The 20,040-nt window shown below is 34.9% G+C and overlaps 3 protein-coding genes and 3 non-coding genes across 7 annotated transcripts; 1 reads left to right on the plus strand and 5 right to left on the minus strand.

Moving 5' to 3' along the window:
• Nucleotides 1–3,937: 3,937 nt before the first annotated feature.
• LOC132170681 (uncharacterized) lies at nt 3,938–9,026 on the minus strand. The gene is made up of 13 exons (XM_059581755.1): nt 8,773–9,026; nt 7,973–8,110; nt 7,797–7,878; nt 7,492–7,568; nt 7,295–7,410; nt 7,095–7,203; nt 6,571–6,687; nt 6,367–6,458; nt 5,666–5,732; nt 5,502–5,583; nt 5,331–5,422; nt 5,005–5,148; nt 3,938–4,247 (listed from the first exon to the last, which is right to left on the minus strand). The coding sequence occupies exons 1-13, from the start codon at nt 8,905–8,907 to the stop codon at nt 4,101–4,103; spliced, it is 1,398 nt and encodes a 465-aa protein (XP_059437738.1). The 5' UTR covers nt 8,908–9,026; the 3' UTR covers nt 3,938–4,100.
• Nucleotides 9,027–9,422: 396 nt separating this feature from the next.
• On the minus strand, nt 9,423–13,336 carry LOC132170954 (sm-like protein LSM4). Of its 2 annotated transcripts, none has more exons than XM_059582116.1 (8): nt 13,210–13,336; nt 12,890–12,929; nt 12,719–12,760; nt 11,899–11,997; nt 11,705–11,782; nt 10,608–10,647; nt 9,942–10,109; nt 9,423–9,715 (listed from the first exon to the last, which is right to left on the minus strand). In XM_059582116.1, the coding sequence occupies exons 2-8, from the start codon at nt 12,890–12,892 to the stop codon at nt 9,693–9,695; spliced, it is 453 nt and encodes a 150-aa protein (XP_059438099.1). In that variant the 5' UTR covers nt 12,893–12,929; nt 13,210–13,336; the 3' UTR covers nt 9,423–9,692. The 2 variants fall into 2 exon arrangements, with proteins under 2 accessions (XP_059438099.1, XP_059438100.1); XM_059582117.1 differs by having other exon boundaries at nt 9,424–9,715; nt 13,173–13,336.
• Nucleotides 11,164–11,353, minus strand: LOC132173204 (small nucleolar RNA snoR127). The gene has a single exon (XR_009439295.1). It is a non-coding gene; the product is annotated as a small nucleolar RNA snoR127 (small nucleolar RNA).
• On the minus strand, nt 11,455–11,641 carry LOC132173203 (small nucleolar RNA snoR127). Its single transcript, XR_009439294.1, has one exon. It is a non-coding gene; the product is annotated as a small nucleolar RNA snoR127 (small nucleolar RNA).
• A 145-nt stretch (nt 13,337–13,481) lies between the features above and the next one.
• TRNAE-UUC (transfer RNA glutamic acid (anticodon UUC)) lies at nt 13,482–13,553 on the plus strand. The gene has a single exon. It is a non-coding gene; the product is annotated as a tRNA-Glu (tRNA).
• Nucleotides 13,554–14,250: 697 nt separating this feature from the next.
• Nucleotides 14,251–19,689, minus strand: LOC132170755 (F-actin-capping protein subunit alpha). The gene is made up of 10 exons (XM_059581850.1): nt 19,382–19,689; nt 19,056–19,171; nt 18,411–18,500; nt 17,754–17,818; nt 16,613–16,774; nt 16,338–16,416; nt 16,125–16,202; nt 15,520–15,594; nt 15,407–15,442; nt 14,251–14,781 (listed from the first exon to the last, which is right to left on the minus strand). The coding sequence occupies exons 1-10, from the start codon at nt 19,485–19,487 to the stop codon at nt 14,674–14,676; spliced, it is 915 nt and encodes a 304-aa protein (XP_059437833.1). The 5' UTR covers nt 19,488–19,689; the 3' UTR covers nt 14,251–14,673.
• Nucleotides 19,690–20,040: the final 351 nt, after the last annotated feature.

Here is a 20,040-nt window from a genome sequence, read left to right on the forward strand (position 1 = left end):
GAAAGATTAATTTTTTTTTTAATAAGTAATTAAGTTCCATAACTGGAAAGATTAAAAGTAAGAAAACTGCTTAAATAGCTTTAGCTGAACAAAAATAATCGAAAAGTTCAAATAAGATTAAACCACATCCAGTAACTCTACTAGTAAAATAGAAGAGCTAGTATTTAGAGTAATATGCTGCTAGCTCACCTGACGAGTAGATGTTTTCAGCACAACACATTTTCCCTTTCTTTGTGAGTCAAGATCAATATTCGCACCATCTTCCTCAGCCTCGTCCTCTGGGTTCATTTCCAAAATCTGAAAGCACACAAGATTGCAATTATAGTCAAGTACTACAAGCAAATAACTATAATAACTTAAGTACAAACCCCCAGTTCCCCACATGGAGCCTAGTCTAGCGGCAGCCTGACAGATTAGGCATGGGATAACCAAATCAACTCAGATATCATGGTTAGAGCATAAAATCATTGCACTATACCTTCTAGATTATCAAAAAAGAGTTTTGATTTGAGATGTTAGTGCACACTATCCCATGTAACAGCAAAATTCAGAATGAGATCAATAAACATTTGTAGTATTGAGTAACAAGAGGTGGGTGTACTTATCAAAAAACAAGAAGTGGATGTCCAAATGGTTGTTACTGGCTCAGAACAGCTCCACTCCTCATCACATGGTTTTTGGCACATTTTTTTGGAAGTAAACAAACACGGATATATTTTTAATACATACTAGCTGGATTCAAGATCTAAATAAATTCTTTCATTTTCACATATCAATTATCTTCCGCGGTTTTTTTTTTTTCTGGAAGTGTCTCTCACATGTATTTCCTTGAATTGGTATGGCCTTGTTATGACTTGAACGAGATTCTATACTTCTTCTTGCTTAATTTTGTTTTGCCTTGCAATTCAAGTTCAGAATCACCTTTCTTCTCCACCATAGTCTTACTTTTGATAGCAAAAGAACACCCAATGAGAATGAACATTTATAAGAAAAGAAAAGAAAAGAAAAAAACCCTTATCCCCACTATCTAAGGGTCATCAGATATCCCATACTGTCATTCACGGTTAGATATAAACCTAAAATACATATTTATGGCACCAAATATTAGGGTTTTCATAAGGAATCAAATAAATTCTTCGCAATCAAAACATAAAAAGAGATAAGAAAAAACCGCTTAGCATAATAAAATTAAGAGCGAGAGAGCCTGATAATTTACCTCAACAATGTTGCCGACCAAGTAGGGCAACTGCTTATTAAGCTTAATCTTCTCTTGATTCTCCTTTATCTTCTCCTTGTACGAATCCCAATCCAAATTTGTTCTTTGCAACTCCTCCTTCAATCACGTAAGAAATCCACACAACTGGTTTTTTATTACAAATTCGCAGAAATAAAGAAGAAAAAAAAACAAACAAACAAACTATAGCTTCCAAAAACGAAAAAAAAAAATTAATTAATTAAAAACCTGAGAATCCACACAAATTCATAGACTAACAGAAAGGATCCATAGAAGTATAAAGAAAAACTGTAACTTCTTTTACAAAAACCAGTCATATAAATACAGAAATAGCAATGAAACATACACACAAACACATTACCAAAGCAAAACAAAAGAAATTGAAAGTCATTCAAAATCATATATTGGGGAAAAACACATTACATTAAAATACATATAAAAAATGGAACTTATTACCAATAAAACGTTCATATAAAATAAACGATCTTAATGAACAGACAAAAACGAAGGAAATAAAATCCACACAAACCCTTACAAAGAGAGAGAGATAAAGAGAGAGAGAGAGAGGACCTTCAGGATGCGGATCTCGTTATCGAGAAGACGAGAGGCTCGGACGATTTCTTCGGTTGTCATGGAAGCGAGCTGGTCGTCTTCGAAGCTCGAATCTTCCACCATAGCCGTTGCCATCGGAATTTTATTTCACGAAGGAACACAAATTTGCAGTGAGAGCGATTTCCCCCTTTTGCTCTACTTCTTGTTCCTGAAGTAAAGCTTGTTTTCTTCTTTTTCTTTTTTTCTTTTCTATTCTTTATTTTCTTCGTTTCTTTTGAGTCTGGGCCGTCTGGGTAGGTGCGGGCCTTGTGGGCTGTCCCACTTTTGGGTTTTGGGCCCAGTTAAACGGAAGAACATTCACTGCCCTGAATCTCTAAAAATAGTAAATTTTTTGGTAAAGTCCACCTACCGCTTTCAAACTACCATTCAATTGACAATGTCCCCCCAAACTTTCAATTGTGACAATATCCCCTCCAAACTACCAAAACATTGTCAATGTCCCCCCAAGGCTAGCAATAAGACAAAAATGCCCCTATAGATTTTTCAATAAGACAAAAATTATCCCTATAAATAAAAAAAAAATGATTTTTTTTTTAAAACGAAAAATTTTAATTTAAAAATAATATTTTTTTTTAAAAAAAATTTTAAACAATTTTTTTTTTTTTAAAACGGAAATTTTTATTTTAAAAAAAAACTATTTTTTTATTTAGTTTTAGAAAACAAAAAATTTCATTTTATTAAGCGAAAATTTTATTTTTTTAAACGTAAATTTTTATTTAAATAAAATTATAAAACAAGAATAAAATAAAATAACGAAAATTTTCAATTTTTATATAAAAAAAAAATCGAAATTTTTTTAATTTTTTTCTTATAAAATTGACTTTAAAAAGAAAAAATTAGTAAGTTTGGATTTTTTTTTTTTTTTAGGTTGGTTTAGTTTTTTTTTAGAAGTTTTAATATTTTTGTTTATATTTTACTAAGGATAATTTCGTCATTAGGGGGAACATTGACAATTTTTGGTAGTTTGGGGGAGGGGGGACATTGTCACAATTGAAAGTTTGGGGGGGACATTGTCAATTGAGTGGTAATTTGAGGGGATTATGTGGACTTTTCCCTAAATTTTATTTTATTACATTTAAGGATGTGTATATCAACATTTGAAATTTTTTAAATTGTATCACATTATTTAAAATTTTAAATGACATGGTAACCTATTTATAATGTGGTAATATATACCCTGTTAAATTTGTAAAATATAATTTGAATTTAAAAATGAATCATCTATATTTTCGCTTGAAAATACAAAAAAATCTTGAACCAAATGGGAAAGATGAAGCACAAAATCTACTGGGGCATGTAAGACGTGAAAGCAATTTAAAAATCATTTACAAGAAGAATACCCAGCACGAGTCCTATTATTATTATTATTATTATATTTTTTTGTAAGTACATTACACAACAAAGAAAACAAAACGTAAAACAACATGAAAGGCCCTAACTAGGCCAAGCAGGGGGAAATAACAGAGAGGGGGCGAAATGGGAATGTTGCCATAAAGAAATCTAGCTACGGCCCAATTTATCACAGAGTGAGCGTAAAAGTTTAAATTTTGTTGACCTTCCTAGCTTTCCAAACAAAAAAAGCTAGAATAAAGTTGATAGTATCAAAGACGACATAATCAATGCGCCAGTCTTGTGAGGTTTTAGGCTGCTAAAGAGTTAAAATAACAACTTAGAAGTCGCCTTCAAGTATAAACCGATTGATGTCAAGAGAGTACGTCAAAGAAATAGCCAGACGAGTAGTTAAAGTTTCACCATAGTTGTAACATAATCTACATCATTTAAAATTTTCAAATAACATGACACCAAGCATATCATTAGATACTGGTCATCTTTGTTTCTCTCCATTTCACTTGAAATGAGGAGGGTGCTTTTTTCATAGCAGTCAAGGGTTTGAGGAAATTGGTGTATTCTAGATATTGGTTATGTTTGTTTTCTTATTATTGCAGCTTTTCTCTTTTATATATTAACACTGTCAAAACTCAACATTAAAGAAGCAATCCAACTTTGCATCTAAATATTTGGAATAAAAATATTATTTTCTTATTTAGTTATGACAATTTCAAAGAGTATGGGCCAACAGCAAAAAAGAAATTAACATAAAATTCCCAATTTATTGACCACTGATCTAGTAGAATAGTATATACATGGTAGAAGGGGCAGACTATTAAGCCACCAACTAACAGCCACAACAGTTTTAAGTGGAAATCAAGGCAATAATAAGAAACCTAAGTCTAGTATCTGCTAACATTATACTTCAAAGTTTCCAGTATATGCCCAGTCTATGCAAAATGCCTGAAACAACACCCCAAAACAGAATTTCTGCAAAGATAACGTAGAGTAGAATGCCTGCTCTCCGGGAATGCCAAACTCCAATGAAAATGTGTTTTTGAATCCAGTATATCTGTGTCAGGAAAGAAAAACAACATTAATAAAAATTAGAAAAGAATATTAAAACAAGGAGGAGCAGGACAATGTTCAAGGTGTAGTTGAGGTTTAGAAAAAATGTCTAGGCTGATTGTTCAGATGACTGGACAGGAGGCTAGAGTTGTCAAAGCACGGGCAGACCTCCGACAACAATGCACGTTCATCGGATAATCAAGGTAGCTTAGCTATATGAAATAAGCAAGACCAATGATATATATTATGATATTAGGTTGAATCCATCAACATGAAAAGGGGATGCTTATTGGCGGAGAAGATCTATAAGTACATAGCAGCATGGATTAGAGGAGGAGAAAAAATAGCAGCATGAAAAAGTCCCTCTCCAATGGAGTTTTGACAAGTTTTGGAAACTGCTAACTTGTTTCTAACCTTGACAAGTTTATGCCTATCTGACAGGAAAATCTAAAGCAGTTTTGGAAACCAAAAAAGAACCGGACTTGATGAGCAAAAAACTAGGAAAAAAAAAAACCTTCTTAAAAACAGTAAAACCTCTATGAAGTCAAGAAACATGCTGCAAATTTGCACTCTTAGTCCAGTCTAGAAAAAATTTAGAAAAAATTATGGAAAGTCTTCATACAAACAATAGGTGGAACCACCAATATTCCCCTTCCATTGGGATCTAATATCATTTTAGAGCCCATTATCTGAACATACTAAGGGGTGGTTACAGGACAGGTTGAGGTGAAAAGTAAAGGCACAATACGATGAAGATATACCAGTGTATTATGGGGGTCATCATAATACCACCCATTAATGAATCCTGCAAAGATGCCTTCAGCTGCCATAACATAGACGAGCATAGCATTCATGCCAATCCATTCCAATGGCAAAAACAGATATCTAAAACCCCAAATGTCAACCTGGTATCGGAGTAGAAAATTAGATTAAACTTGATGTAATCTCATTGAACCTTGCATACCCAAAAGAATTGATAATCAACTTTTAACCAAGCCTTAATTCCAACAACATGGGTCCATATTCAAAAGATATATAAATGATCCTAATGATAAGGGACATTAAAAATTTAATGACAAAAGAATACCAAAATGTAGAAAGCTGAAAACACCAAAGCTGCTGCTCCAGATGTTACACAAACATAGCTAAATGTGTACAACTGCTTATTCAGAGGAATTGCTGCATTGGGAAAAAATTAGAAAACAAGGAGACAATAGATAATATATAAAGTTGCACATACTTAACGTTCAGTTCACACCATGAGTGAAATGAAGGATAATTCCAGAAATGAGGAGGGCAAAACCCATCAGAATCCAGTGCTTCAGTCTAGCTGGATGACCCTGCAATAATTGAAAGAGATCAATGAAGTGAGCAGTTCTTCATGTAAGGTAGGCATAAATCACATGAAACCATAGACCTAACCTCAAAATGTACAAGCACATGTCCAAAATGCACTCCAATGATGGTGGAGAGAATAGCTGATATTGAGCTGCAATCAGATAAATATTCACAGATAGAAGAGGTTCAAAACGAAATTGTCAACGTTTACAGTAATCAAATAAATTACATCAGGGAGGCATACTCATCATAAACTTCACATCAGAGCCAATTGGAGCATCCGAGAGGTTCATGCTTAACAACATGAATCTTTTTTTTTTTGAGAATTAACAACATGAATCTAAAGGTGTAAGAAATCAATAAATTGCTCCAATCAAGTGGTTGAAAGGGAGAGTCTGCCTCTTAGATTCAGCTAAGTACATATTTTTGTTTAGTTGTGAAGAAATTGTGTGCAATTATTTTGAATTTTTCTCTCATTCTTACTATTTCCCTTCACATACTATATGCTTTGGGAAAGAATAGATGAGAAATCAATTTGATAGACCAAAGTCACAGTTCTGTGGTGCAATGGAGTGAATGTGCCCTAGAAATTTTTGTGATGTCCATTTGTTCACTATATCCCTTAAGCAAAGCCTAGTGATTTCCATTATGTGGTTCCCTCAGCAGGATGCATAAGATTATTCAGCGAAAGGTACAACTAGTTACCCGCAAATACGAATCTAGACAAGAGGCACTATTTCCATTGTTCATCAAAATGACACTAGTTAATTATGATGTTAACAGACCTTAAAATTCCTTCTGGTTCAAAAGGGGCATAGCACCACGAAGGAGCACCACTTCGGAAAGGCCCCTCATATGGGGAATTCTCAGTGCAAGCCTGCAGAACATAATATTAGAGAAGATTAAATATTCAAAAGTGCCAATGTCTTTCAACTAGTGATCTCAAATTCATAATATGATAAGGAGTAAAATAGAAAACGGCTACACACCTTAGATCTCTTCCAAGCTGGATGTTGATACATGTGCTCGATTCCTAGCACAACTCTATCTATATACCCGACTGCATTACAAGGAGGATCCAGTTTTCCTCTCATGCCACAGGCTACCTAAAATTAACAGAATATACATGTTAATAGATTATCCAACCATTAGTTTTCTAAAAAGTTTTTGACCATGGTAGATAGTTCCATTACATAAGGTGGAACCATTCATGGGTTAAGCTTAGTTGCTAAAAATGTCAATGCACCCCTCACCAAAACTGATTCTGATTACGAAAGACCTTAACCCTTTTCCAAGTGCAGTCATTGCATGCTATGCAAATCCGAATATCAGGATTTCACATGTTCAATCGCTCCATGTCCAAATTGCTCCCAAAGACTAAAATTAGCCAGTTACTAAACAAAATATTTAGTCTGTTACTGACATCTCCAACTATATACAAAGATAATAGCATTATCATTTAAGAAGAAGTTTCTGATTTATAAGAATGAGATAAAAGAAACCAGAAGCTTACTGTAAGCTCAACAGTATTATTTCCATTATGGACAGTGAATTGCCAGTCTGGGACATATGCCCCAAAAAGCACAGCCAAGTAAACAAGAAGAACGCATGCTCCCACCAGCCTGAAAATGTTAGAACAGAGAAACTGTTTGATAATAGTTTTACTGATAAATTTTCATCAGGAATACACGATAGCACCCACTACAAACTTACCAATGCCAAGAGTACAACTTGAATACAGAGAACCAGCTCGATGCTAGATCCTTGGCTTGAACATTTCTTGAAAAGATTTCCACCAGCGACACTACCAAATATGCAAGAGCGATTCTCTAGAAAGGGTGAAAAGAATTACTACTTAAATCCATTCCCTACACGGCTAAGATCTGATCCGTGACTAGTATCAACATTACCTGGAGAATGCCGCACCACCTTATTTTTTTCATGTCGACGCCATATGTTAGATTGTCGGGAGCATGTGAATAACCTCCTTCAAAAATGAAGCCAAGTTAACATCCAAGTGAAACCTGAAGCCTATCGTCCTTTCTTAAATTCATTCTAAATAGGGAAAGCAAAATGCAAAAAAGTTGCTGATAAAACGTTTCCCTCAAACCAGCCATCATTTTTGTTGATCAAATATCCTTGTAAAAAAAATGTTATTGCAATGTGAAGGGAAAAAAGTAAGCTGAGTATAAATGAAAATGAAACAAAAACAGACCTTGCAATAGGAGACCCCAAAAGAGAAGCTTCAAAGTCCTAAGAATCACCTTTCTGATGGCCATGGACCGGTTTGGTATTCTCTACATGAGAAAACATCAAGAAATGAATGCATGCTAATGCTTATAAGTTATTCCCTACAAGACTTATGGGAACAGTACAGAAAGTGAAACCAACCTTGAGAGCAAGCGCAATGGCCATCCCCACAATGAACAAAAAGAATGGCATCACAAAGTCAGCAAGATTGCAACCATTCCATGGTGCGTGCCCAATCATAGGCCACTCTCCTCCGGCATCATCCACCAAAATCATCAACTACAAATGTACATGACATGCAAGCTTAAACCAAAATAGATATCCCGATTTCTTCCTCTTCCTCTTTCATTTTCCATTTACTTACAAATTTCTTCACAAATAAGTCCAGTTACAACTTACACCCATGTGTACTCTACCACGTTTTTTTTTTTTTTCTTTTTTTTTTCTTTTTTTCTTTTCAAACGGAGGCTAACAAACTGAACTTAAGAAACCTAACCTACATTTATTACCATAAAAATAACGTCCTGCCAGCATCACATTCCACGTGGCACAATCAACACTGGATATTTGTATGTTATAAAAAAAAATGAAAAAGAGAGAGAAAAAAAAAATAAATAAATAACATTTACACGCACGATGAATATGAACATGACATACCCAATATCATTATTTTTCCTTTTTGGCGATTTTGAAGAAGAAAAAAATAACAAAAATTAGAAAACATAAATGCTGAATATTAAATATCCAAAGCAAGTACATGCAGTAAAAATTATAGAAGAAAAAAAAAAAAAAAGCAACCCATGTGAAAAGGTGGACAAGAAACTTAGAAACTGGAGCCAGAAATTTTGGGATTTCTGCTTCTTCCCTCATTCATTCAGTTCACAAAAATATAAAAAAATAAACAAATAAAAAGGTTTAAACATATAGCTTTATCCATGTACCGCAACAGTGAGGCCTCGGAAGATGTCCAGGGAAGCAACGCGCTTCCTTCTAGGGGGCTTTTGGTCCGAGATAGCGGACCCCGGTACATTCAGCAGGTGCTGGTGAGTAGCCGTATCGGCTTTGATTTCCGCCATTTGATTTGAGTTTTCTGTTTTCAGCGAGTTCAACGGTCAAGAGGAACTCTCACTGCCGCTGTTTTTGCTAAAAGAAGAAGGTCTGAACAGACAACCCGAGTTTTGGTCAAACAAACCAGTGATTACGGATAAATGATTATGGATAGGTGTCCCAGGTTTTTTTTTTTTTTTTTTTTGTCTTCTTCAAAGTGCAATAACGATACTATATTAACATATAAAAACGGAAGATTGTGCATTCTACATATTTTAGCACAAAATTTCTTTTATAATTTTTTTTTTTTTTGACAACTCATAATTGATAAAATATCAATTATTAAGAGTATTTGTTTCACAAGTTAGTCATTAACTAATTATAATAAATAGATTTTTTAATTAATCATTTCACAATAAAGACGGGTTTAATTATTGGAGTAATAATATTATTGTTAGATAATTACTTGTTTAGAATTGTCAAAACAGTTATGACTAATGATTTAATAATGTTTTTTTTTTCTGACAAAATAAAATGTTACAGAAAATATATAGTAATGTGATACAAATTGCTTCTCAAACCATATTTATCATCAACTTAAAAAATTTGTTCGAATGTGGAATGCTGGAGAAAGGATATATATATATATATATATATATATATATATGCGGGCCTCCACGCTAAACAGAACTTGGACGCAGTCTTCACATATCTCACACTGAAAAATCTTCTCTTTTTTCCCGTCATGTTGATTAACATGAGAAAAGAGCATTTACGAGCATCATCTTTCCAATTCCAGCACCTTAAAATGGTGTCAGCCACGTCCTCGTCCTCCACCTGTCCCAAAAAAGAAATCAAGTCATTCTAAAAGGATTCCAACACTAATAGGATCCTTTCCATTCATGGTCGGGATTTGAAGTTAGTGTATTTAGCGGTGTATTATTTAAATTTTATATTTAGCGGTGTATTATTTAAATTTTATAAAAGAAGTGTTAACATTGTCCACGACAACACGAATAGGATCTTTGTCCTTAAATTAACATCAAGGATTGTGGATTGTTACCTTTGTTGCCACCAGGTCTGCCTAGAGAGCCTCCTCTACCCCGGCCTCCTCCCATGCCTCTGCCACCTGCATCGTCTACACCACGCCCAATGCCTTTCCCTTGCCTCCCACCAGCACCTTCCTCTCTACCTCTTCCCCTTCCGCGCCCCACACCGGGTGGCCTTCTATCTGAACAAGTTGATAGTTAAAAGGCTAGTGATATATAAATGCATACATATAAAAGCAACGACGCCCATTTTTTCAATCTTTTCCAGCTTCAGTGCAAGTAAAAACTCAAGTAGTTCTAGCAAAACCAGAATGCTAATGATAGCCAGTTCTGGTCAATCCCTGTATAATAAGCTAGTTGTATCTGAAACTTAGAACATCAAAACAAACTCTACTAAGGAAAAAGGAAATATTAGAGCTAACTGAAGCTGTGAGAACTGAATTAAGCGTATAGCTTCTGGATATTTGGCTGAGCTATATTATGCAAATCAAAATTGTACAATAATTTTGAACTCTCACAGAAGTGAATCTTTTTGCAAAGTTTTATTCTAATTTACTCTTTTTTAAAAAAAAAATTTATTAATGCAAGTCCAATAAAATAACAAATTAAACTGAACAAAAACCAAGACAGAGACAGGTCCCTTTCAACTGTAATGAACACCATGTAGCCACAAAATATACCTGAGCGGCTCTTTGTCTCCTCCTGAACTTTGTCAATCACCTAAAGGAAAATGCAAACATTACCATAGGAATTCGTTAGGTCTTGAAAAAGTTGCAACAACTAAAAGTAAGATTTAAAAGTATCAGTACAAACTTGGAGTATTCCCAACTACACAGCACAACAAAACCCAAGAGATACCCATAATGTCATAAAACATTCCCCTCTCAGTGCAACAAACCTTCTCCATTAAATAAGCATAGACTAAAAGAAAAGTTAAATGGAATTCCAAAAGCCCAGAAATATGGCTAGAAGTAAGTCTCAGCCTAACTGCATGATGGACAGATACCTGCCATTTAGTACAAAAGGTATGACAATTGGAAATCCAAGAAAATATATGACACAGGAGATAACAGAAGCAACATATAAAGATTCTTCATCTTGTGTAAACAGCTAACAGGGGTTTGGGAGGGTGAAGGCTATCTTTGAGATGTAGCATTGTATTATTGACAACCCCCCACCCCTGACCAAAAAATAAAGAAGAAGAAGAAGAAACCAAAATGGCAAGAAGGTAAGAACTCTGGTCAGGAACAACCAAACTCTATGTTGACGTCACAACAATGCGCTTCTACAGAAGGCATATCATCTAAAGCTTGATCAAGTGTGTGTAAGAGACACATTGTGCCTCTACAACAAGAGGTACAAGCTTTGATGAAAATCCCTTATGGAGCACATCAATGTCGGATTTGGCTAAGCTACATCATTCCAGAGTAGGGGTTTGACTTGTAGCCTTGTATTATTGAGACCCCCCCACCCGTGACTAAAATAAATAAATAAATAAATAAACCAAAATGGCAAGAAGGTAAGAACTCTGGTCAGGAACAACCAAACTCTATGTTGACTTCACAATGATGCGCTTCTACAGAAGGCATATCATCTAAAGCTTGAACAAGTGTGTGTAAGAGACACATTGTGCCTCTACAACAAGTACAAGCTTTGAAGAAAATACCTTATGGAGCACATCAATGTCTGATTTGGCTAAGCTACATCATTCCAGAGTGGGGGGAATATATATTGAGGTTAAAAACGAATTTATCAAAAGAAAGAAAGAAAGAAATACCTCATCTGGAACTCGAAGATACTTAATTGTATTCCCACGAATGTAACATTCTGGCATTCTCCAAAACCTATCTCCATCCTACATTGTCATAGTGCGACGATGAATCACAAATACAGTAAATTTAATTTATGGCAAAGGATAAAACTTAAAAAAATTCAAAGAAACTGATGCAGAAATGTTTGGAAAATAATCACTTTTGAGGTACATATGACTTCTCGAAGATGGATATTCATCCATGTATCACAGTTCACCAAATGCCCATTGTAAGTCTCCCCGTTTTTCAGCTCCACTAACTACCAACCACAAAAATAATAATCAGAATAAATATCATCTGCATATCAATTTGGATGGCATTTATAACTTAATTATTTGACTGGCTCCTTACTACAGTAAATAGAAGCCAAGATACCAATTTCGCATTCTGGAAGGATCATTTATGCTGTTTAAAACAACAATCAATGCAATGTAATGTTTGTTTTCATAAGCAAGAAAACTTCTTCAAAAGTTTAACCAAACGACAGCTAAGTTTCAAATTTCATGTATCAAGTACTTCTCAATTGAGTTAATTATTAATTATTCACTTTCTTTATTGTCTTTTTTTTTTTTTTTTTTTTTTGCAGAAATTATACTTTACCGACCTGTGGCATGGGTCAAGTTTGAATTGCCAACCCATGATTTAAGAGGTCTCGTTGTATTAGTCCATGAGTGTAATGCATTCCAATCGTGAAAAAGATTGCTATAGCATTTTTTAGGTATGTGATCAATACATGCGAATTTTAAGCCTATAAAATATTAAGGAGGTGATTTTAGGTGGATAAAGTGCAACTTTCTAAACCATAGGCTGATAATTCGAACTCGACCCAAAAAGCAGCTGGAATTAACCATTTATTTTTTAATCTCTATTATCCCAAATGACAGGATTTAAAAAATTAACTATCTTTCCTCTTCCTACGTTTTCTAGGCTATAATGTGAAAGTGAAACATAAATCAAATCCACGGAGAGACAGCTCTCACCATAGGATGCCCTTGTGCGGACTTCAGCAATGAAAGAGGAAGCTGAGGAAAAAACCAAATAAAATCATTAAATAAATTCAAAACCAGGGTCTTCATTCTCAAACAACCACAGAGGAAACAGCCAAAAGCACGAAACTCTAACCCTAACAATCAGTACAGTGACCTACATACCATTTTTCCGATTAAGGCAAACACAGCAGCGATAATAGACCTGCAAATATATCATCATCAGAAGCAACGTAAAGAGAAACATTAAAAAATAAAAAAAGAATTAACCCGTTTGGTTGCTAAGAAAAAAAAATGCAGGAAAAGAAAAGACACCGAAGTAACTTTTGAGTCTTTTTTGAAGATTTCAGAAAGTAAGAGAACATATAAGCTTGAAATTTTCTTTCCCTTGCGGCATTTTTTTTCTTTTCTTTCTTTCTGATTTAACATAGAGAGTTTAGCGCGTAACCTGTAAAATTTGTGTAACAGTTGAAGAAGAAACAGACCTTTGTATTGAGCAATTCGAGGGGACGGCTTGATGACTCTTCTTTGAGGACAGTGGCGGAGTATAGAGGTTTAAAGGGTACGAGAAGATGTTGAGGTTTTTGCATACATGCCCTCGAAACTTATTGATGTTTCAGGACTGAGGGTAAATCTAAGCTCAGTAGAGTCCTTTTAAAGTGAAATTGATTACTGAATGAGAATCCCATTCACACGCATTGTACTCCTCAAGAATTATGTTAATTAGTATTATTTTAAAAGACAACCAACAATTACTTCCGTTGTCGTCCAGCGGTTAGGATATCTGGCTTTCACCCAGGAGACCCGGGTTCGATTCCCGGCAACGGAACTTTTTCCTTTTTGGTTTCTTGTTTTGCTTTGTTTTATTTTCTGAATCAGCCAAAAGTCTTCTGCAATTTATTTCCTTACATTTCAGAACCCATGATGCTTTAATTTTTTTAGAGAAATTTTTTTTAATTGGGAAAAGTCTACCCCTTAAATTACCAAATAATTTACAATGTCCCATAAGGGCAGCTAAAAAAAAAATGACCATAAATTTTTTTTTTCAATAAGATAAATAATTCAATAATTTATTTTTTTTAAAAAAAAAACAAAATAATAATAATATTTATTTTAAAAAATTTCCACAACCTTTTTTTTTTTTAAAAAAAAAAAATTATTATTATTATTATTATTATTATTAATTTTAAGGGTATTTTTGGTCAATGGGAAAGACATTGACAATTTTTGGTAATTTAAAAATGACAATGTAGCAATTGAAAGTTTGAGAAAAACATTGTTAATTGGGTAGTAGATTGATAAAATTGTGTGGACTTTCCCTTTTTATTTCTTAGCTTCTCTGTAGATTATTAAACTAGACTAGAACACATTTAAAACGACACTGCAACTAGAATCACTTTCAGCATTTCATGGTTCTATTGTTAAACTCCTTGTAACAAGAGGGTGCGGAATGACTCCTTTAAACTTTTATTCAAGATTTAGGGAAAAATAATTGCAAAAACTTGAGCTACTTTTCACACTGTACATAACCACAAACTTGTCAACCTTGCCCACGAACACTAAAAATTAAAAATCAACCACAATTCTTTTCTGTTATACACATCTTAATATAAACAGTAACAGTACAATGCCACAAAACTGAGGAGAGAAACTCTAATGGCATAGGACAATTCCCGCGGCAAAATACAAAGAGAAAAGAGAGAAAAGACGAAGCAAGGATGAGGAATGCTACAAACATTCTTACTCATACACTCCCTAATGTGGCACTGAAAATCACCATTAGGTTTTCAGTGCCGCATCAAGGAATGTGCATTTAGGAATGTGTATAGCATTTCTCAAAAAAGGATTCACATACTCGATACAAACGGGTATATACGGGTAGGAACTCATCACTATGTCGCTTGTACAGTTACAGCATACACTGGTCTCATAATTTTGTTTTCGTATATTCACTTTCCAATGCCGAGTTCTTTGGTAATGTCTCTTGTCAGGCTAAATTGCAAAGTATTATGCCATGGAAATTGGGTTCGCGTAACGGGGAGCTTCCTCCGAAGATCCTGCATTGCAATCAGATTCATATGTATTAGAGGGATTTAGGAGTATAATGAACCTAGAAAGATGGCTAAAGAAAACAAGAAAGGATTCATTTACCTGCCACAAAACCTACTAAAGATATAATACTCTACAGAAATTGAATAAGTAATAGAGCTTGAGTCTGGAAGTTAATTATAATACCTTTTTGTTTGGGGATTTTTATTTTTTGTTGGTGGGCGGGAGATAACTGGACAAGGGGAAGGTTATTGGCACAAGCTCGGGCACTTGTACCCATCCAATTTGTTGGTAAAACAAAAACAAATTTAGAGATCTGTTATTAATTAACACAAGGAAAATCTTTAAAGCACCATTTATTATCGAGCAATTTCCTTTTCTTATCAATTTTCCAAGAACCAAATAGAGGATAAAATGCACAACAAAAAGGTAGTGGGTCTAAAGGAGAGCTGTCACTGATTGGATGATTAAAGTGGTTAGTTCTTGTGGAGTTGATTACCATTTAAGCAATGCCATCCCACATGAAATGATTTGATACCTATATGTTGGACAGTAACACTGGCCTATATGCTAATAAGTGTTGCTTAGAAAGAAGAAACTATCCTATTCTAGATTGAGGGGAGAAAGAAGTACCTTGAAAGTGGTATCAGGCAAGTTCGAATAGGATGCCTGTCAATGTATAACTCTCAGTAAAGACTTTTGGAAAATGAAAACCATTTAACTACAAGAACAGGAATATTTAGTACCTCAAGAGATGCCAAGTACTCTGTCTCATGGTGGCGAATAATGCTAGCTATGGTAATTGCACAGTCATCAGGAGACTGAAACAAATATGAACATAAGAATTGGATGGTAAAAAGGGGATAAAATTAAATGAACAGTACTGGAATTCTTAAAAAGTATTTCAGGAGGAAAAAAGAAGAAGGAAATCATTACTTTTCCAACAAAATTATGCGGGTAAGCCAATGAATGGGAAGTGGGAATTAAAATAAAAATAAGTCACAGGAAACTAGTCAAACAAGATTTGTAGTCTTTTGGCTATCACGGTTTTAAAGATTACCCAGGGCATAGAACCATAACCCACCCAGCCAAGTTATAAACAAATACAACAGCAAAATCAACATGTTCCAAACACCAACATCCCAAAGTATACTGTGTGTCTTCAGACTAAGGACAACAGCAAAATCAACATGTTCCAAACACCAACATCCCAAAGTATACTGTGTGTCTTCAGACTAAGGAGGAAGGGCACTTATGAATCAAGCCTAATCAAGCTTCCGCAAACAGTAACAATAAATAACAACAATGATATAAAAAACAATTGTTGATAGACATGTAATTTTATAATAACCTGAAATACTGTTGAATCTCTGCATTCATGTTTTGCATCCAACTGCACGTTTCCCTCTTCAAAATAATGGGCACCAACCTGAAAGCAGGAAAACAATACAAGGACAAAACTTATTGTAGGTGTATATGACCTCAAGAAAAATTAATGCAGCCTGGATTGCCTAGAAACACAAATGAGAGTAAAAAATAGTCATACACGGCTGATAAGGAATACCTGCAATTTGCCTCTTAGTTCCAGCATTTGATCATCATCCTTGAACTCAATGTTCCATACTGAGCGCCAACTTCCATTGCTACACAATGTGCCATAAAATATGAAAAACTGAAAAATCTTATCATGTAGAAGTCTCTTATTTCTAAAAGACCAGGTACATGGCAGGGTACAAACAGACTGACAACCATGAGTTGGTATAAAGTGATTACGTCCTATTTGAACCATGATGCCATAGAAAGAGCAGTTTAAATTGTCATTTGACAAATTTCACGAACCAGAAGTTCTGTGGACTAAGTCTAGCAGCGGAGATCACCACAGCAAGCTCAAAATCAAATCCTGGGCCCTCCACATCTTTTCCATTTGTACAGTAAACTGAGCAGACACCTTTTGGATAAGCTTCACCAACATACTTCAGTAATTCAGCATCCAGGGCACATCTGTCAAGAAAAAGAAAATGGCAACTTTAGCAAGTCTCTTTCTATCATGTAGAAGTGTTCCGTGCTCTGTGCTGCCATAAGATACAGTTTTATTTTATTTTTTTCCGTTGAATATTCGTATGAAGAAGCATATATAACAGTAAATTTGAAGAAGTTACAAATTAATAGCATAACACCAGCTCCACAAAAGTATCACTACACTCTCAACGCCATGATGCACAGCAAACATGAGTTTGATACATCATAATTCCTGGACTCTGAAAAACCTTCAGAGTAATATTTTTGTTTACTTTCAGTACGGGTAAAAATACTCTATAAGTAAATAATTGATGAATGTAAATCCCTTGGGGGTACAGTGAAAGGAGCTCATTTGGAGCCGGGGGCAGAACTAGAGTTTAGGAGGGGGGAAGGACAAAACTAAAAACACAAAATTTTAAGGGGGTAATAATTAATTTTAGGGGGTCCATTTCATAAAAATACATTCTTTCTTTTTTATGACGAGGAACTTCTCCAAGGCAGGGCCACTTCATGTACCCACCCATGTCAGATAAACCTCAGATCCGTGCGAAGCACCTTCTCCACACGGATCAGGTAAATACTTCGACTTCGCTGGCTGATTGGCCTCAAGAAATTGTTTGCATCCAAGGAAATTCAAACCTTAAACCTGATGGGAATGCCACTAATACCAAGGCCCTTATCACTTGAGCCAAACCCCTAGATTATAAAAATACTAAAATTTAGAAGATATTTTCAAATTTTTGTTACATTTTTTAAAATTTTGGAAGGGCCCAGGACCCCCCAAGGCTAGGGGTGGTTCCACCCCTATTTGGCACTCAAGACAGGTAAAACACTCCACTGATTTGCTGTCAAATCTTTTGAAATTTGAAAGCCAGATACTTATTCCAGTTTAATGGGAAATCTAATAGATCATAGATTCAAATAGAAAACCAATTCTACCCATAAGAATTATGAAGCGTACCGAAATTCCTCTATATATGAGGATGGAAGTTCCTCATCCATAGCAGGTCTCACCTTTGTACAAACCTGAACCAGTTCACCATGTTATTTAAGATAATACATGGCAGAAGAAAACTTGACAAAAGGGAAGGAAGATAGGGCGGAGATGGGGGAGGGGAAGAAATTAAAATTAAAAAAAAAAAAAAAACATATATATGACATGATTCAACAAAGTACACACCAACTAATCACAAACATGAGTATGAGACATAATAAACATAATGTTTTTCCTTAAGTACTCCATTCGGAGACACAGATAATTGAAGATTTGTCCATAATCCATACCTCTTTCATAATGCAATTCCTAGAAAAAGATTTAAATTAAACTATTTGCTACCCTCATAATCTTATTTGAAACATTAATTGTAAGAACTAAGATATCCATCGATCTTCCATAAATCTAATTCTCATTTGCAATAACAAGCTTTTTCTTTTTTCTTTAGAATGTCATCATTCACCTAAAAGTTTAGCATATGTGATAAGTAAGATTAACATATGCCTCAAGGTTTAAGCATTGCCTCCAGTAATGACAAAAAACTCGAATATTGCTTCAGAGTTTTGGTAAAAATCCTACCATCTCTCAAGAGAAAAATAATACAAGAAAAAAGGCATAAATTACTTGTTTAATGTGGTCAACTGTAGCAACTTGGGCAGTCCTTGGATCAAGAAACTCATTCTCATTGAGCTCGCCAAATGATGTAATCAGCACCTGCATCCAAAGCAGCGAGTTAAATATAATAAGATCGGGTTTGAAAATCAAAACCTAACTCAGAAACAGCAAATTTTAGAGCATGATTTGATACAATCAAGTGGCATATGAATCTTCAAGTAGTTAATCTCATTCGTTATTTATTATAAACACATCCAATGCCAAACCCTAAATCCTAATTTTCCAATTCGGGTAATACTAAAGGTACTACATTGTACTATGATTAAGTTACAAACTGACGTTGTCATTTGTGGTAGTGCCAATTCTACCTTGTGATACCCACCAATTGCGTGCAAATTTGTACAGCGAGGACGAATGATGAGGTTTAAAAATTCGGCAACAACATCATGATGTAACTCTTTTATGGTAAAATCTATATGATCACAAACATTTCTATATCAACTGCAAAGAAATAACTAATGCCCATCCAATCCCACAGACAAACCTTTACACTCTCTTATTCAACCTTTACTAAACTCATTGAGCATAAATGATCAAAAAGAAACCCGAAGGCTGAAGAAAAAAGCAAGTTTTCATAAGGATTCAGAGACTTACATCGCCCATTCTGCCGGGCATTTCGAGGCAAATCATGTGGGATTTATTGTACAATGGAAATGACTCCGAAGCCGATTCATTGTACAATTCTTCGTTGTCCAGTATCGCTTTCACATCTGCAAAAAACAACAAAACCATTCAGAATGTGAAGAAATTAATCGATCACGAAAAAAAATATAGCAGAGAAAGCGAAAAAGAGCAAATCCGAATCTGAAATTGTAGAAGAGCCAGTGTAGAATTCAGAAGAAGAAGGCTAATGCGAATTCAATTTTTTAAAATAAAATAAAAATTGCAGAGAGAAAGAGAGAGAGAGAGAGGAGCATTACCTTTGGCAACGTATTGGATTTCACCGGCAGGAGAGTTGAGAAAGAACCATTTCGCTATCTCTTTCTTCTGCTTCTCACTCAGCTCTGCTTCTTCAACGTCCGCCATTTCTCTCTCCCTCTCTGTGGGATTTGATTTTTTGGGAGGAAATTACAGTTGTGGGAGAATTTCAAAGGAAATCACAGTTTCGAGAGTGTTGTGGTGGAAAAGGCTCATGAATTGATCTGGACCGTCCAGTTTTGTCGGGTCTACATACACGAACGGATGAGATCCGTGGAGGCCCTCAACTGCGTAGCCATGGTTACTATGCTACGGCCGCACATGGTGCATGATCTGTAAAGGTGCTTTTGATTTGCGTGAGCCGAAAATTGCTTTGATGAGATAACACGATCGTATTTACGCGGAGGGCGTTTAATGGGTTGTCAATCGCATGTTGGGTTTGAAACAGACAAAATTATCTAAATTAATTTTAGGAAAAAATGTAAAATTGGTTCACAAAATTTACCTGAGAAAACAACTTGACTGTATAGATTAAATTATTTTTTTTCATATCTTTCGTTCATTTTAATCCAACGGTTCAGGTCTTTTAAATTTTATATTAAATTCGTGTGTAATTCACACATCAAAATTGTTCGTCAAGTTGGACCACTTAAAGACCGAA

This window comes from Corylus avellana, chromosome ca2 (assembly GCF_901000735.1).
Source record: "Corylus avellana chromosome ca2, CavTom2PMs-1.0".
In the NCBI taxonomy this organism is placed as follows: domain Eukaryota; kingdom Viridiplantae; phylum Streptophyta; class Magnoliopsida; order Fagales; family Betulaceae; genus Corylus; species Corylus avellana.

What these genes read in the sequence shown, in the direction of transcription:
- LOC132170755 (XM_059581850.1), bottom strand. Translation starts at nt 19,487, where the DNA reads ATGGCGGACGTTGAAGAAGCAGAGCTGAGTGAGAAGCAGAAGAAAGAG. An exon ending in TCATATATAGAGGAATTTCG is followed by an intron (nt 16,775 to 17,753) that starts GTACGCTTCATA and finishes TTTTCTTGACAG; the next exon opens with ATGTGCCCTGGATGCTGAAT. An exon ending in AACTAAGAGGCAAATTGCAG is followed by an intron (nt 16,203 to 16,337) that starts GTATTCCTTATC and finishes TCCTGCTTTCAG; the next exon opens with GTTGGTGCCCATTATTTTGA.
- LOC132170954 (XM_059582116.1), bottom strand. An exon ending in CCGCACAAGGGCATCCTATG is followed by an intron (nt 11,998 to 12,718) that starts GTGAGAGCTGTC and finishes TGTGGTTGGTAG; the next exon opens with TTAGTGGAGCTGAAAAACGG. An exon ending in ATCTTCGAGTTCCAGATGAG is followed by an intron (nt 10,648 to 11,704) that starts GTATTTCTTTCT and finishes ATTTTCCTTTAG; the next exon opens with GTGATTGACAAAGTTCAGGA.
- LOC132170681 (XM_059581755.1), bottom strand. Translation starts at nt 8,907, where the DNA reads ATGGCGGAAATCAAAGCCGATACGGCTACTCACCAGCACCTGCTGAAT. An exon ending in GGTGGTGCGGCATTCTCCAG is followed by an intron (nt 7,411 to 7,491) that starts GTAATGTTGATA and finishes CACCCTTTCTAG; the next exon opens with AGAATCGCTCTTGCATATTT. An exon ending in AAGTTGTACTCTTGGCATTG is followed by an intron (nt 7,204 to 7,294) that starts GTAAGTTTGTAG and finishes TAACATTTTCAG; the next exon opens with GCTGGTGGGAGCATGCGTTC.